Below are 16384 nucleotides of genomic sequence, written 5' to 3'. Positions count from 1 at the left end.
AATTTGCAACTATTTTTATTTCATCTTGAGGTTTGGCAAATGGCATAAAATATCAATTTCTTTTGTTCGAGTGCGAATAAATGAGGAACATGGTGTAGCTAACAGATGGTTAATAAAAAAGAGCAAGCCCACAAGCTAGACTGTGAGAGGGAGAAATCATTGGAAAGCAATACCACATGGACAATCAGTGTACACAGATTTTCTATCCACTTCTGTTTATCGGACAGCATCAGCACTCTGTTTGACGGAGTGGTGGATAAAGAGGAAGTCAATAAATCTTTGTCCATGTTCAGATCCCTTGCAAACAACAAGATCAGTCCTTGGTCTCAGTGGAAATTTGTCTGTTCTGCATTGTTCCCCAGGAAAAATCCAGTTTCCTCTCAGTGCAGATGAGTTTGCTATACTTTATTTTTAAAGCACACATTTAAAGAAAACCAATAAGGTTGAAAGTAAAACCATCAAATTTAAGATTTTTTTAAAACCGAGTCTTTATTTCATTTCAAACTGAGCCTAGTTAAAACAGCAATAGTGCATTAGAAGTTACTTTAATGTGTCAGTGGGTGCTGCGAATGCTGTGTCTGCAGATGTTTTGGTCCTTAATTCATCACTTAAAACAGTCAATGGGAGAATATCAATCATGATGGAGAAAGACATTAACCAACCAAGACAGATGACAGATAACACCGAATGTTTAATGGTGACAGACGGATTAATGGAAGCACATTTCTGTTACTTGTAGATAGGTCTGTTGTCTTATTCACCCCCTCTACTTCTCATTTATTCAGTCCGCTTAATATCACAGTAGTAATTGCTGTTAAGGATGATGGATGAATGTCCTGAAGCCGCTGAGGCTCACTCAAACTATGGCAGGTCTACCCGTCGCACCGGTCTCTACGCAGCTGCGGGGTTGCTGATCTTCCCTGCGAAGATGATACTCCTCGTCGAGTGCTCGATAATGAAGACCAGGAAGGGTCGGTTGAGATTCATCTCCATGGGCAGACTCATTGGCATGATCTCTATGGTGCTGACAGCGGCGGCTTCCGTGCCTGTTTCATCCACTCTCAGCTCAGCCTGATGCGAGACCTGCAGGGGGAAAGGAAACCTTTAAAGCTGTGTTCTGATTTATAATGTTTTTCTGTTCGGTATGTTTTTTTATTAACTGTTTATCCAATATGGCGCATGAGCTACCTTTGAGACTTTAAGCTTGATCTCATCAGATATGCCAGAGAAATCAGCGTTATCACTGTAAGCCTCTGTCACTCCCATTTCCTTCAGAACATCGTCCAGTGGAGTGGAGACAGAGATGGAGAATTTGGGCATTCGAAGGTTCAGGTTGCTGTGGGGAAAACAACAACAACAATCAGTCATACAAAACAAGGTATTCCATCATACATCGCCTATTGAAGATAATCAACACCATGTTTCATATTTCCAAGAAAAACTGAAGACATTGATTGGATTCTTACTTCTTGTAGAGACTGTCATGCCAGTGTCTCAAGTGGTTCTTGCTAATGAAGCCCTCAACTTCCTCCATCTTGTTTTCATCAGGCAAAACAATCATCATGGAGGTATTGCCCTTGTAGGGAAGAGAGACGATGGTGCTGTGGTTGCCGTCATCATGGTAGTAATCAAAGCGCCCAATCTTCTTCATCATGTCCACTTCAACCTTGGTGTTTTCATCCACATGGAACTCTGCCTTTGCTGTATGGTTTTTGTTGAAGGGCTTCTCCCATTGTCCTGTGTGATGCAACAGATGTACATGGGAGTAGTTACAATATTTTAGAGTACTTTTACTCTCATGGATTTGGATTTGCATGATTGTTTGTTTTGTGTGTCTCTGGATTGCCCTATAACAGACTGGTTTCCAATGGTTACCCTGCCTTCTGGCCCATAACCAATGAAGTTAGTCCCTTACCCCACCATGACCTGTAGTCTCGTTTCACAATCATCATTCACAAATGGAAACTGATATGCAGACTTACCTCTAAAGTAGACGTAGTTGATCAGCATCATGGCTGTTTCAGGGTCCAAGTCCTTTACCATATCCTTAATCATATCGTTTGTTTTTGAAGCAATGTGACTGTTGATCTGAGCCGCAGCCTCAGAGGGATTGGAGAAGTCAACGTTGAATACTTCCCCACTATAGTTAGTCTTAATGTCATTCAGGAATGTCTGCAAAGGGTTGAAACCAGTGCGCACTGCAACAGAGTCCCCAAGATCCAGCTTCTGCTCCTGCTGGCTCTGGCCAAGCATTTGGAAAAGATGGTTGTAGGCTTCGTTGACCCGTGCCTGGTCCAAGCTGCTGTAGCCCAGGGTGGTGAACAGCTGTTCATGGGTCTTGCCCCGGGCTCCTACGGACAGCATGGATAGAGCAGAGGAGAGGCCCAGAGGGGACATGAAGATGTTCTTTCCAGAACCGGCTCTGCGATTCACATGTTTGTAGAGGGCAAAGGCAAAGTCGGCATTAAGAGGGGAAAGAACATGGCAGCTCATGTTGTCTTCATGGCTGTGGTGGTGGTGGAGGTGGTGATCAGCATGGACCACAGCCAGCAGCAGGACTGCCAGAGCACAACAAGCAACAAAGCTACGCATCTTAGAACCTGGGAGAGATAAAGCAAGTCAGTTACATTACACACATAGAAAGAAGAAGCTGTTGTTTCTGAGTAGAAACATTAATCCAATTAACAAGGAAGTCATTTATCAATATCATTGTCAACAGTAAGACAATACAAGAATCAACCAAAGCAGACCAAAAGGTGCCTTTATGATTACTCTAGTTGCTATGGTGATAATAAAACTCCTCACCATAAAATAATTTGCTTACCTTTACTGGCTTCTGTGCTGCAGAAGGCTCATGAGATAATTCCAGCTTTTATAGAGGGGCTCAGAAAAACAGCTGACAGTTTGGTTAAATATTTACTAGAAATCAGTCTGCCCAGTCTCTGTCCTTTGCTATCTGACTGATGCAACACAGCAGATAAGGAGCAGGTCTCAATGTTTCAATGCTGATACATACATAGTCTACAGTGATATACAATATGTGTATATAAAACGAATTAAAGTTTATATTTAAAGTCTTGTTGCTTTCTTTGGAACCAAATCATTGAGTATTATAACTCTTAGTGGAAAGTTGGGAACTTGCCACATAACCATGTCACAAAGTGACAGAAGCTGCCTTTTATTTAGACTGTTGTGGCTCATTAGGGCATCTATTTGTGTTTTGATGCAGTTCCTTGCGAAAGTATTTGCCCCCTTGAACTTTGACCTTTTGCCACAATCTCAGGCTTCAAATGTAAAGATATAAAATTGTAATTCTTTGTGAAAAATCAATGATAAGTGGGACAAAATCATGAAGCAGGAACTGTTAGGTTTATTGAACTGAGTTTATTGGATATTTTAAACTTGTTCAACAAATAAAAACCCGGCAGCCATTTTTTCTTTGATTTTATTTTTTTTTTTTGACTGAAACTACTTTTTTGAAATAGAAAGATTAAAGCTACAGTGTGTAATAATTACAGGGATATACAGTCAGAATTGTAATATATTATACATAACTATGTTATTTATCATGATCTACGAGCTCAGCCTCTTAACCTTAATATTTGCGTTGCCTTAGAATTCGTTATTTATAATTACATAGGAGCGGGTCTCGCAGCCACGGAGGCAGACATCTTTGCGCTACGGCAGCGCAGAGCCAACAAACTAGCGATTGAGAGATCGCCCATTACGCTCGAAAGTAACTACGGCAAGTTGAGAGAGATGAACTGAGACGGTACTGAACTGAAATACTATCTGTAAAATTATCTATGTAAACAAACCTCATCACTTGAGAAGGTAGGTGATGCGGACGTCGTGGAAGACATTTTGTCCCGTAACGCTCGTCGTACTGTTGGGGGGGAGAAGCGGTGGGGGGGAGATGTTCATGTTGCTGCGGTCTGCAGTCTGGACGTTAGATGTCGCTGAAAATTACACACTTAAGCTTTAAGACACAAATGTCCTACCCATGTAAGGCCCAAAGATTACTTCGATCAAAGAGAACAATTTCAGCTAAATGCAATTTATTATAATTTATTATTATTTATTTGCATTCAAAAACTATTTTCTAGGATTGAAAACGTTTATCTGTTTAGTGAAGTGATTTTTTTTTTATTGATTTGGTTGTTGTTTGTTTGAACCAACTTTTTTTTTGACTGAATGATAAAGATACAAATGTCCTATCCATTATATTGTCCAACCAAAAAAACTATGTTACTTCAATTAAAAAAGTTCCTTTAAACAAAAAAAAAAAAGGACTTCTATCAAGGAAAACATTTTTAATCAAAGGTGTTCTACAGACTCCAGCAGGTTCTCCTCCAGAATGATCCTGTATTTGGCTCCATCCATCTTCTCATAAACTTTAACCATGTTCCCTGTTCCTGCTGAAAAAAGCAGGCCAAAACCATGATACTGTCACCATGTTTGACAGTAGGTATGGTGTGTTTAGGTTGATGATCTGTGTTAAATTTTACTCCAAACATAACGTTTCATCTGACCAGAGCAACTTCTCTCTGTCCTATGGACAGAGTTTCCCACCTCAGCTGTAGATCTCTGTAGTTCATCCAGAGTGATCATGGGCCTCTTGGCTGCATCTTTGTAGATTTGCAGTGGTCTTATACTCCTTCCATTTCATTATTCTCCCTTGCACAGTGCTCGTTGGGATGTTAAAGCTTAGGAAATATTTTATGTATCCAGATCCAGCTTTAAACTTTCCCACAACAATATATCTGGCCTGCCTGCTGTGTTCCTTGTTCCTCATGATGGTCTTTAAACAGACCTCTGAGACGATTACAGAGCAGGTGCATTTATACGGAGACTTGATTCATTTACCTTAGCATTGAATCATTCAGTCCAACAATGCCCTCTAACGACCCCCTTTCAGAGACATAGACAGGTATCAGGTATTGCAGGTTAACAAAGAACCCAAACTACCCCCATTTCAAGGGGGCGGAGCTCTTCGTCCAGTTCAATTTGCATGTTTTCTATTGTTATTTCTGACTTTTTGAATTGAAAAAGCTTCCTGGATGGGAGGTGAAACATCTTCAAAGTTGGTAACAAAGTCCAATGGATTGTTTTATTTAGCTTTTTTGGAAATGTCATGACTTGACTCATGATGCATTACAAAAAAAAAAAAAAAACTTTTTCTCTCCCTATTCACAAAGTTAAATAAATAAAAACACAAAACAGTCTGGGATTTGTGGTGTGTTGGCATTTCTTTTTCAAATGGTGCCCTAGGTGAACTGCTCCTTCTGTGACCCCTAACTAGTTACAGCATAAGAAATCATTTTAGTTTATAAAGTAAGATAACTTCTCTTCTAGTTCAGCAGAATACGCATAACCTGCTTTATCCAACCTGCAGCAGCATGACCGGGGCATGCCATAGAAAACATTTTAGGACACAGCAAGCAATAGCTTGTAATATATATACTGGTCTTTACATTTGCCAGTTTCCAATGCAACCAGAGAATGGATAAATGGTTTCAGGCTCTTCATGAGTTCAGGCTGACTTTAGTCAATTGATCATAAAAGTCATTTTTTTATTTAGCCCAATTCTCACAGTCAGGCCAGTTTAGTCCCAGTTATCAGTAACCATGAGGCAGAATCAATAAATGACCGCTGATACAAACTGGGAAGTATTATGTTGATGGGAAGTGAGTTGATAATGGTGATGGCATAATGCTTGAAATTATTAAATAAAATTTGGCAACAAAGTCACAACTCTACTGTTAATTATGATTTACCAAATTAACAACACTAACTGGTTCAATTCACCTTAATGTGCATGTATGAAATTTATTTTAGAAACAGAAATAGAGTTAGAAAATAAAAGGGAAAATAAAACATCTGTCAAATGTTCCTTTTTTCTTTTAATATCCTCAGTGAAGATTTATGCCATGCTATAAGTTTGGCTCGTCCACAAAAGACTGCAATGAACAATAACCCAGGTTGTCTCTCTAATGAAAATATAAAAACCCTGAAAGAAAAAAACTAAAGCTGCAAGAAATTATATTTTATTCTTCTGAGCGTCCTGTTTCCTCTCTTGTATCTGAGCCCTAAAATCACAGCACTACACTGTGTAGCAGGGGATACATTATATTTGGAGTTTTTACAATTATTTTTTACAATCATCTGAAAAATATGGGACACTTGAGCTGTCTGAGAAAGATCGTTTGAGCGCCCAAGTCAGGTAATTGATGTAAAGAAGCTACAAAATGATGAAACCAGTCATTTCCACATAGATGGTTTACAAGGGGAGAATATTTAAAAGGAGTAACCCAAGGTAGTTCAGCATGAAAGGAGATTGCAAGATGCCAAAATAAGTCTCCAAAAACCCTGAAATATTATTATGAGACTTACAGAACTTTGTCCTTATTGTTTATGCTTAACTGACAAATGCCATCGGAAAAGTTTCAGTTTCATTTGATTCATGAATTCTCATTAAAGACGGGAAGGCAGAGCAGAAGTCTGCCAGAGAACATGTAGTTAAAGACCATCACATCGGGAAAATTAGGACCTGTACAAAGAAATCAATAATATAATTATCTGGTCTCCACAGGAAATATTTGCGCTGAATTTTACATTAAAATGCATAAGCAGGAGTATAAGAAAGGGGGTTTCCCAACAGGCCTGAAACTGCTGGTGAAGTGGAGATAGATGAAGCAGGTTCAGTCCATAGATGGCTGGTTTGCGAGACAGTGTGCTTGAGCTGTATTGGTGAGATCCAGTAGACAACGTGAGCTGATACTAGAGCTTCACTTAGGGACAGGAAGATAGAGGTCTAGCTTGGATAACACAGGTTGCATAAACCTGTCCATGATAAGCAAGCATGAAGCGACAGTGGGGACGAAAAACACCCCATTGGAGAGAAACCTCTGGCTGAACCAGGCTCAACATGGCGGCCTTCGACCGGTTGAGATGAGACGTGGAATGCAGTAAGAGTCCGGGAGGGATTACTCACTGATAGCGATGTAGTAGAAGAAGCACCTTGGAAAAGTCAGATGAAGCTTTTAGCTACGATGGTGGAGAAGGGGATGAAAGTGGGTTGAATCAGGGGCATCTGAATCAAAGTCAGACATAGTGCAAACACTGCCTGCGCTTCGGATGGAGTTGTGGATTTGGAGACCCTTTAAGAGGAACTCTTGATGCTGATTGGGCTTCGTGGAGGTGTGGTTCAAAGCTGATTGGCTTGTGTCAGAGGCGGTTGAGGGTAAATAATCAGCTTCTTTAGTTTAACTTCTGCCTAGGCTTTGTAAAGAAGTGGACCCTGCTAGAATAAATGACATGAAACCAACTACTAAGTTATAAAAGTACTGGCTGTGAATAAGAGAAAAGCCTAAGGACTTAAAGCCCAGAACTTGATCTTGATCTCTCTGGACTTTTCTATAAGTGATTATGAAGACCAAAAAGACTAAAAGGAGCATATTTTTCATTCATTTTAAACAAAAGCATATAGCACTTGCTTTTAAAAGTGGGGGTATCCTACATATGTTTAGTTTAATTATTTTTTTTTCTTTTTTTGTTGCTGTTTTCTGTTGTTTAAGTCCAATAAATTATTATCCAGATGACTTAAAAATTAGCTTAGATACCAGTATGTGAACATTTCATATTAACTCACTGAATAATTTATGGGGGTGTTTATTTTTTCACATGACCATACGTTAAATAAGATATTTTGGAGCGTTTGGACATCTATGTATATAGCATCTTTATTAAGCAGCAGCCACAACATGCTTTACAGTGAAAATACAATTACAGGAAATCTCTATATTGTCTGTGATGGAGAGAAAATGGTATTTGAAATAATTTATTTCAGTTAGGGGATGAAGTTTTGAACTAATTTAATAGTGTTTTAAAATGTTCAGATGAAAACTTTACAGGCACTTTGAAAGACCAGAGAGAAATGATAAAATAAGTTGGAAATGGGGGCGTTTGCCTCAGTTTGCACATGTAGGCAGACCCTGAATCAGGAACCGGTGCCTTATGGCTCTTGATCCACAGTCTTTCCATGAATCAGTGAAAAGCCTCGCTGATTAATAGGCCGACATTTGTGTTAGTTATGATGGATCTGCCGTCCTTTTCATCCAAACTATCCTCTATTCATCATCTCTTCAGGGAGGTAAATATCAATGCAGCGTTGCCACATGGCTGCCTGACTGAGGCAAAAAGCTGCAGGAAGCCACTAAAATGTGACACTATTTCAGCAGCCTTTGCTGTTTTGTGTCGGCGAATGAGCCTAGATAGACTTGCAAAGCAATTTCCCGATAATTGCCTAAGAAGATAAAGAGATGTTAAGGGAGGAAATGGGTTTCAGAGTGGAAAAAGACAACAGAGAAAATGCTTTTGTAATGGAAGAAAGAATGTTTTATGTTTTTACCAGATAGCAGTGATTCAGTCACAGGGATAAATTGCAGCCATTTGAATGTCTTTTCATCATTTTGTGAGAATAGAGAATTAAACCATGAATCTTCTCATAATGTTTGAAAATCAATATGCGCTCACTTCTCTGAACTCACTAGATTTGTTACTTTATCCTCTTATGACATGCAGCACTGCTGAAAGTCAAACTATCCTGTTTGGTAGGTAAACACAGAAAAACAAAGACAGAGAGCAGAGGGCATTGTCTTGTATCTAGACATCTGTGGGATCAGTAATCCTGCTGATGAGCAGCACAAGCCCAGTCAGATAATCATAAATGATTAGTATAAACGGTCGGTCAAAGGTGATCCTTTGGGGAACACTGAAATCAAGCGGAACGTCCATTTTAGCCATCTCTCTGGAACCGGACTCTTCCACCTCCAGCATGACCTCATGAAGAGCCTGGAAGCAAAGCAACACAAAGCGCATCTCTTTAATAGGGTGAGTTTATCATAACATATTTAAATTCCATGATGAACTCTCCTGCACCTCATTGAGCTTCAGTTTCCTCATCTCTTGTGTCCAGGAGACGTTGCCTGCATGCAAGGAAAGCGACGAAATCCCAGCCTTTCTCAGGATACTCTCCAAATTATACGATTTTCTCAGCTGGAACTTTGGAAAACGGATCTCTGCCCTCCTGTGAAAACAACAATCAAAGTGTTAATGGATCCGCCGGTAGAGGTCTTGTTACAAGTCGTGCAAGTGGTACTGATTGCTTTAACAGGCTTATGCAGAGAAAAGAGTAATTAATGCTCATTTAAAATGGTCTCGGCTTCATTCATCATGCCTTTGGGGGGGCAGACAACTGACTCCTTGAGACTAAAGAAATTTCACCCACTTCAACTGCTGAGATGAAAGAGCTGTGTTTATTTTTTCAGCATGTTACTGGTAGCACTAGATATATAAGGGATGTTGAGGCTACTGAGACCCTTCTGGTGGTTAAGTGACGCAGCAAATTAAATCACCAGGAGATTTACAAGTACAAATTATGCTACTTTCATACCCTTTGTCTTGTATGACATGTTCAAAAGTCCAAAAACTGGGTTTCTAATAACTAAATGAAGAGGGTATTGTAGAAAATCAAGTCCTTTCAAGTCTGGAAATTAAAATGTGTCTGGGAAGCTTGTTCTGACGAGTTATTCTCTCTTTTATGATATTTTATTCACATTTAAGAATCAAGTGGCCTTTTGCGAATGAAGTCTGAATTTTAAAGGAGGTCAAGATAGCTGGTAATTAAACTAATAAGAAAATGGGTCATGACATCATTTTCACTTGCAGTTCCAAGCTTCCAAAGTGAAAAGGTGAGATAACCTTTATAAATGCATTCAGCTCTGGCTGGGAGGAGATTAAGTAATATTATTGGGTCATTGCTGTGAGATTTGAGTCAAATATGTCTCATTTCAACATCCTGGAGAGAAATATCAGCTGTGCTGCTGCCATCAACACCTTTGTTTGAAATCGGCCTGTTTTCTAGTGTAGTCCTGTTTCTCTGACTGTGACTGGCTGGATATGCTCTCTTCGTCCTCTGGCATGGGAGCTGGCTCGGAGCTTGTCTGCCTGGCTGTGTGTTTCCTGGACGGGGCCGCCTTTTACAGCTGCTTTTTGTATCTCTGCTTCTGTCTCCTTGAACCCCAGTCAGCCTCGGCAAATGGCTGCTCACACCTGGTTCTGCTGGAGGTTTCTTCCTGTTAAAAGGGAGTTTTTCCTCTCCACTTCACTGTCGCATGTTGCAAGCATGCTCAGTGTGAGGGATTGCCTTCGAGTCAATGAGTCGATGCAATCAACTGGTTTTCTCTAGATAGAACACTTTGAATTAATCTGACTGTATGATCTGGTGAACTGTAAAGTGCTTTGAGATGACATGTGTTGTGAATTGGCGCTATAGAAATACACTGAATTAAATTGAATTTCTTTAACTGTGGAGAACCTGTGAATGCATAATTACACAGGAATAAAGGTTGATTTTTGGCTTGACCCAATTTAGCATCACCTCTCCACACAGCCTGAATCTTCAACATTTGCGCCTAGGAAAATAAGTAAATATGAAGAAATATGATCCAAGGGGGAGTGTTGGCTTAGTGGTCAGAGCAGTGTGCTTGTGCTCTGAGAAGGTTAAAAGTACCGGGTTTGATCCCCGCAGCCTCCACTCTGGGTTCCTGAGCAAGACCCCTAACCCCACACTGCTCCCCTGGGCACCGCACAATGGCAACCCACTGCTCCCAAAGGGGATGGGTTAAATGCAGAGGTACATTTCTCCAGTTTGAGATTAATAAAGTTCAACAGCTTTCTACTTGTACTGTTGTGTAAGATTACAGTCTGTGCCCTACACTCACCCATAGATTCAGGCAGAGTAATAGGTACGGAGGGGGGAAGCTGCAGAGAGAATATAATGCTGCAAATGCTGTGTCGCTAATATTCTGCATACAGTCACATGAGTCTTATAGTAATACTGAACTCATTATCCCATGCAATATGTTTATATCAAGTACAATAATAAAGCAGTTTAGACTCAGCCATTATTTGTTGCTGTTTATCTGAAAAAATTGAAAAAATCAACAATGAAGCAAATAGTTATCCATAAAATCAGCTGAGTCACTTCCTTTTTTGTATCCTAATATCTCGTACATAAGTAGTTTATAAAACTTTTCCTTTTCATTAGAACTATAGATAGCGTATTCAGTGTATGCAACTCTAAAGTATGAAATGCATAACGAGCAGAAACTGTTTATGAAAAACAGCAGACTGGAATGAAAAACTGCATCTCCAAGAGGGTTGATAAAGTAACCCAACAATCCTTTTAGTAACTTATTGAATTCCTCTTTTTTTCATTTTTTTATTTTCTCAGAACTACATTTCTGTCTGTGAAATCAGTTGCATCTGCTGATGTTGGCCTTTCCCCTCTTCCTTCTCTAACAATACAGGAACAATAAAAAGAAAAAACACCTGAAAAATTTCTTGGATGTTTTTTCTGTCCTTGGCAGAAACATACACAATTATATATAACAAATAAATGTATTTAAAAAACAAGAATGTAATTGCAAGCGTGTGGGGAGTGGGCATAGGGGTACTGCTCCACACTGCTCCCCAAGCCCCGCACAATGGCAGCCCACTGCTCCCCAAAGGGATGGGTTAAATGCAGAAGTACATTTCTCCAATGTGAGATCAATAAAGTTCAATTATTATTATTATCAAAGCCCCCTAGCATTGTGAGGCCTTGTGGGTTTGCATTTTGCACAGCTTATACGATGGCTTTTTACAACAGTTTAGAGCATTATAGTGAGATCAATAATAAATGGTTTTGATTTTGTTTTATTTTGGAAAATATGTCTAAAAAGAGCTGCACTTGTCTTCACTCACTTCACCTTAATGCAATTAAATAAAAACCAGAGTACACAACAGTTGGACAAACCATCTTTAGAGAGAAACATAGTGGTGGCAGCATCATGCTGTGGGAATGCTTTTCATCAGAAGGGACTGGAATTCTTCTGGAAGTTAAAGGGGAAAGTGTTGGATCAAAATGCAGGGCAATCCTGGCAGAGAATTCTGAGACAACAAAAGGAAACTAGAAACAGTGCTCTCTAAATTACAGCGAGATAGAGAAATAAGAAATTTACTGTAAAATTAACCAAATCATTCTCAGTTATCACCTGGAATAAAAATAACATTCCCTAAAAACAATTATAAATGTTCTCTCTATCAACAACGTCTTTATCAAGTTGTTCTCCTTTGGAACCTAGAGGTACGCTGCTGAACTACTTCGGTGTCGTGTAAAGACTGTGTTTACTTCCTGGTTTCTGAGCCAATCATGCGAGAGTTCCCAGGTGTTGCAAAAACAGAGCAAAGCATTTGTTGGCAAAAGAGCAACAGCCTGCAAACATGGAAGCCGGCAAGAGAAGATGACCCAAAACTAGCCTCAACAATACTTAAGAAGCCTCAGCCTCCCTCAGAAGTATTCCAACCATATTACTTTCACTCATCATGAATCCAGCTGCGCTACATCCTCATATATCTTGACTGGATAACACTGTTCCAGTTTGAAACTCTAGATGTAATTATGATTGCTCATTTAAAGCATTGTGATGTGTTAGAATAGCTGAGTGAGAATCCGTACCATTAGCCAACTGACAATCTGCAGCAAGACATCAAAGTTGATCTTAACAGATGCTTCCCATTAGATCTAGTTGATGAGAGCATGTTTACAGAGAACTGACTTTTTCATCTTTAGATCTCTGTTGCTAGAAGGTAAATACCACTTACAGACTAAAACTGGCTCCACAAAGTATTGCCACAAAACTTTGAAAGGCAAGTGCCATTCTTCTTTCTCCTTAGAACCAGGCATTACCCCCACCCCCGGCCCCGATCTGACCCGCTGCACCTACCCTGGCTTCAAGTTGCTGAGCCAAAACCTCATGCGGTGGTCAGAAAGGCAGTCCTCCAGCGGCTGAATCCCCCCTTTAGGCAGCAGCAGCAGCGAGGCCAGCCGCTCTGTGAAGGCCAGCCGCACCACGGTGGCTGAGCAGTTGGTGTCGTACAGCATCATCACCTCAGAGGAGTCATCCAGGAACATCATATCAACCTCCACAGAGGTCGTAGCATTGAGTTGGAAGCTCCGCAGCACTGTGTGGCGCCTTTCAAAAGGCTGCAGACCTGATTTATGGTTAATTAATAGGAAGAGCACGTTATGGATGAAATATGACAGTAAAATGGCAAAGGCAGAAGTTGCAGACCTATAAAAACATCCTGCTGTGTAGATTTATGACCACCAAATGTTATAGGAGGACATAAAAACAAGAGCTAATGAGAAAGCAGATGCTCCGTTGTTCTTTGTTCTTGCACACAGATACAATAAAGATAAATTGTCATACTTACTAACCATTATGTAAATTGTGTCAGAATCCTTTTGTTAACGTTTCCCTGAATTGTCTTTAAAATGGGTTTTCTCTTCTGTTTGAGGGATTTATACACATTTCAATAAAAGCAAGTTACTTTCCTTATTCAGTTTAAAATGTGAAACTCCAACATAGGAGCATTACACACAGAGTAAGCATTCATTTGGGTGATTCTGTTGATTCTGGCTCACATGAAGTGAAATGAAGACACTCTGAATAATATTAGAAAGTTTTAAGAATTTAGGTTTTTTTATAGGGCTGCAATTAACAATTAATCCATTAATCTGTTGATTAGTTTTTCGATTAATAGATTAACAATCGGATAGCCAAAGATTCCTTAAAGAAGTTTTTTTTTTTTTTATGAGATCAAACCATGTGAAACTAAAACCTTTCCATTTGAGGAGTCCTGGATAGAGCATAATGCCAGATAAAAAAAAAGTTGTTATCTTAAATGCAAATTGTTTACATATTTTTGTTCACAATTTTTGTATAATTACTGCTCTAAGTGGGGTCACTCTGTCAGCTAAAGGCATATTTTACAGTCTCTAGACTCCAATTAATGTTAAATCAATTACTAAAGTAGTTGACAATCATTTCAATAATTGATTAATTGCAATTAATCAGTTTAATTGTTTCAGCCCTAGTTTTATTTTACGTAAAGAAAGACCATGAACAGTGCTTTGCAGATGTGTAAATTTTGAGGCTATCTAATGGATGAATTACAGCATTCACGCAGCGCAGCATGATGGATGTGGTTCTTTGAGGAGCACAGTCATGTAATTGTCATTGGTCAGCAAACTGTGGTATGAAGTGGTTCTGTTAGATGGCTGAGCTGAGTTTTGATTTGAGAAAACACTGCAGACCAACATTATTAGATGACCAAGCTCTGCAAATCATCAATGTCAACTTCAAATTGGATCTAAAGCAGCTTGGATTCTTTCTCCAGTCTCTGGAGATTTGATTATCAAAGTGAATTCCGAGTTTCCTGTTTTGTTTGAAAACAAGATCCTGCATGGCTGAGCAACTACCCATTCCTTTTTCTTCTTTGCTTTAGATGACATATGGCATTGTTTTCTGTTTAGGAGAGGGTTAACACAAGCTGGATCTTGCATTTCCGACTCATAAATCTTCTCAAACTCTTCGAACAGCTTTGTTTTACTGTCCATTTGAGGCAGAACTTTTTCCTTCCACTAAATTTTCCATAAATATATATATATATATATATATATATATATATATATATATATATATATATATATATATATATATATATATATATATATATATATATATATATATATATATATATATATATATATATATATATATATATATATATATATAAAGACCATGTCTTTATATATATATATAGCAAAGACAGCTTGTGTCAATAAGTGTCTGCTGGACAACAATCAAGTCCACAGCTGTTTCTCCTTTATTTGAGGCCATAAATTGAAATTAAATCTCCCTATTAGAGATTTGGTTAAATGTAAGCCATCATCATCAGAACTGATAGAAATGAGTGCTTTAAATAGTATCACTCTGCGTGTAAAACATGCATGTAATCTATAACGAACCCTGCTATTCCTATTATTCCTACAGAACAAGTACAGTAGCTACCTTTAAAATACACAAAACTGTTGAGATTAAGTTTGTCTGAATCTCGCAGATCTGTCATCAGTGTCTCAAAGCTGGTGTTCAGCTCGGGTTGCTCAGGATGCTGCAGTTGGGATAAAAAGCCTTCAAAGTCTACAGAGGGTTTCCCATCGACATGAAGGTTGCTCCGTACTAGCAGCTGACTCCTCCCCTCTGCTCCATCATTTACATCAGAATCATTTCCTGCTTCGGCCCCCGATCCATTGCTACCCATAGGAGCTTCAACCACAGCCTCAGATTGCATCTTCTGGTAAACACCTTCACCCCCTCCCTCCCTTATGGTGAGGTTGTGTTGCAGATCTGCTAGAGCTGATAAGGTGGCCTCAAAGCTCTTCTGTGACGTTCTGTCCTCAACACCAAGGACCTGCAGGGCCCGCCTCCGACTCTCCGGATCAGAGGCTCGGCACAGCAGAGCCAGAGCTGATGCCAGCCCCAAAGGTGAGAACAAGATATTGTCCTGCTGCCCTACAGCACTTCTGGCCGTCAGGTCCTGGTATGGTTCAAAGGCCAGGGCCGTGTTGAGGGCTGATATGTTCAGCTGATTCTGCGGAATGGCCTTCACATCCCGTCGTACAGGCCTGGTGAAGAGCTTCTCAGGGTTTTGCAGAGCTGATGTGAGTCCCGAGGAGCCACTGAGCAATCCCAGAACAGCAATACAGGCTAGACTACACCACACCGGCATCTTAGCTTCTCCACTCACAACCCTGGCCCAATTGGGCAAAAGACAGGCCACTCTCCAGCTTTGGGGAAACAGTGTAGGATCGGTGCGGGGGTGGTTGTTGTTGAACGCATATTGATCTCTGGAGTGGAGATTTTGACCTTTGGGCTGATTTGAGCAAACAGTGGCAGCCTGTTTTTATTTTCTCAGAATTACACCAGCAAATAAATGTGCATTTAGCTGGACCCTGAGGACAGGTCACACTCATTCCCCTTGGTACCATTTACCAGTCAGCAGGAATTCTGGACAGTTATGCAAGCAATACATTCCTTTATTTTCATGAACTGTCCCTGCACAAATAGTTTTACTCCATTAGAGCCCATAAAGGTTTAAACATCTTTGCTGTTTATCACAAAATCATTCTAGATTCGATTAGGCAGACATATTTGTTGTTACCCCTGGTAGAGATGTGTAAAAATAAATCTATTCATCCAATTTCTGTGCTGCCCTAACAGTTCATCTAATCTTGTTAGGTGTCAGAGGAAGGCAGTGTGGGAGGAAAGAGAGCAGAACTTATCTCCTCCATCAGCTTGCAGCACTCATCTGACAACACTCTTCCCAAATTAACAATAGAGAATACCAATCATTTTGCACAATGATTCAGCAGCTGTAATAATGGCACAAAATGTAGAGCAAAATTAGAAAACTCTTAGACTCTTAACACTTTTTT

The 16384-nt window shown here is 39.7% G+C and overlaps 2 protein-coding genes and 1 long non-coding RNA gene across 4 annotated transcripts; 1 reads left to right on the top strand and 2 right to left on the bottom strand.

Moving 5' to 3' along the window:
• Positions 1–463: 463 nt before the first annotated feature.
• On the bottom strand, positions 464–2954 carry LOC119798888 (alpha-1-antitrypsin homolog). Of its 2 annotated transcripts, XM_038308551.1 has the most exons (5): positions 2825–2954; positions 1983–2600; positions 1467–1737; positions 1189–1336; positions 892–1083 (listed from the first exon to the last, which is right to left on the bottom strand). In XM_038308551.1, the coding sequence occupies exons 2-5, from the start codon at positions 2590–2592 to the stop codon at positions 892–894; spliced, it is 1221 nt and encodes a 406-aa protein (XP_038164479.1). In that variant the 5' UTR covers positions 2593–2600; positions 2825–2954. The 2 variants fall into 2 exon arrangements, with proteins under 2 accessions (XP_038164480.1, XP_038164479.1); XM_038308552.1 differs by lacking the exon at positions 2825–2954 and having other exon boundaries at positions 464–1083; positions 1983–2592.
• Positions 2955–7718: 4764 nt separating this feature from the next.
• LOC119798875 (serine protease inhibitor A3K-like) lies at positions 7719–15787 on the bottom strand. The gene is made up of 4 exons (XM_038308537.1): positions 14961–15787; positions 12831–13098; positions 8941–9088; positions 7719–8853 (listed from the first exon to the last, which is right to left on the bottom strand). Exons 1-4 carry the CDS (start codon positions 15676–15678, stop codon positions 8665–8667), a joined length of 1323 nt encoding a protein of 440 aa, XP_038164465.1. The 5' UTR covers positions 15679–15787; the 3' UTR covers positions 7719–8664.
• On the top strand, positions 8594–9584 carry LOC119798876. The gene is made up of 2 exons (XR_005282773.1): positions 8594–8892; positions 8978–9584. It is a non-coding gene; the product is annotated as an uncharacterized LOC119798876 (long non-coding RNA).
• Positions 15788–16384: the final 597 nt, after the last annotated feature.

Source organism: Cyprinodon tularosa, unplaced genomic scaffold (assembly GCF_016077235.1).
Source record: "Cyprinodon tularosa strain WSP-4 unplaced genomic scaffold, ASM1607723v1 ctg64, whole genome shotgun sequence".
Classification (NCBI taxonomy): domain Eukaryota; kingdom Metazoa; phylum Chordata; class Actinopteri; order Cyprinodontiformes; family Cyprinodontidae; genus Cyprinodon; species Cyprinodon tularosa.
The sequence above is the reverse complement of the archived record's forward strand: the minus strand, read 5'-3'. Positions and strand labels throughout refer to the sequence as shown.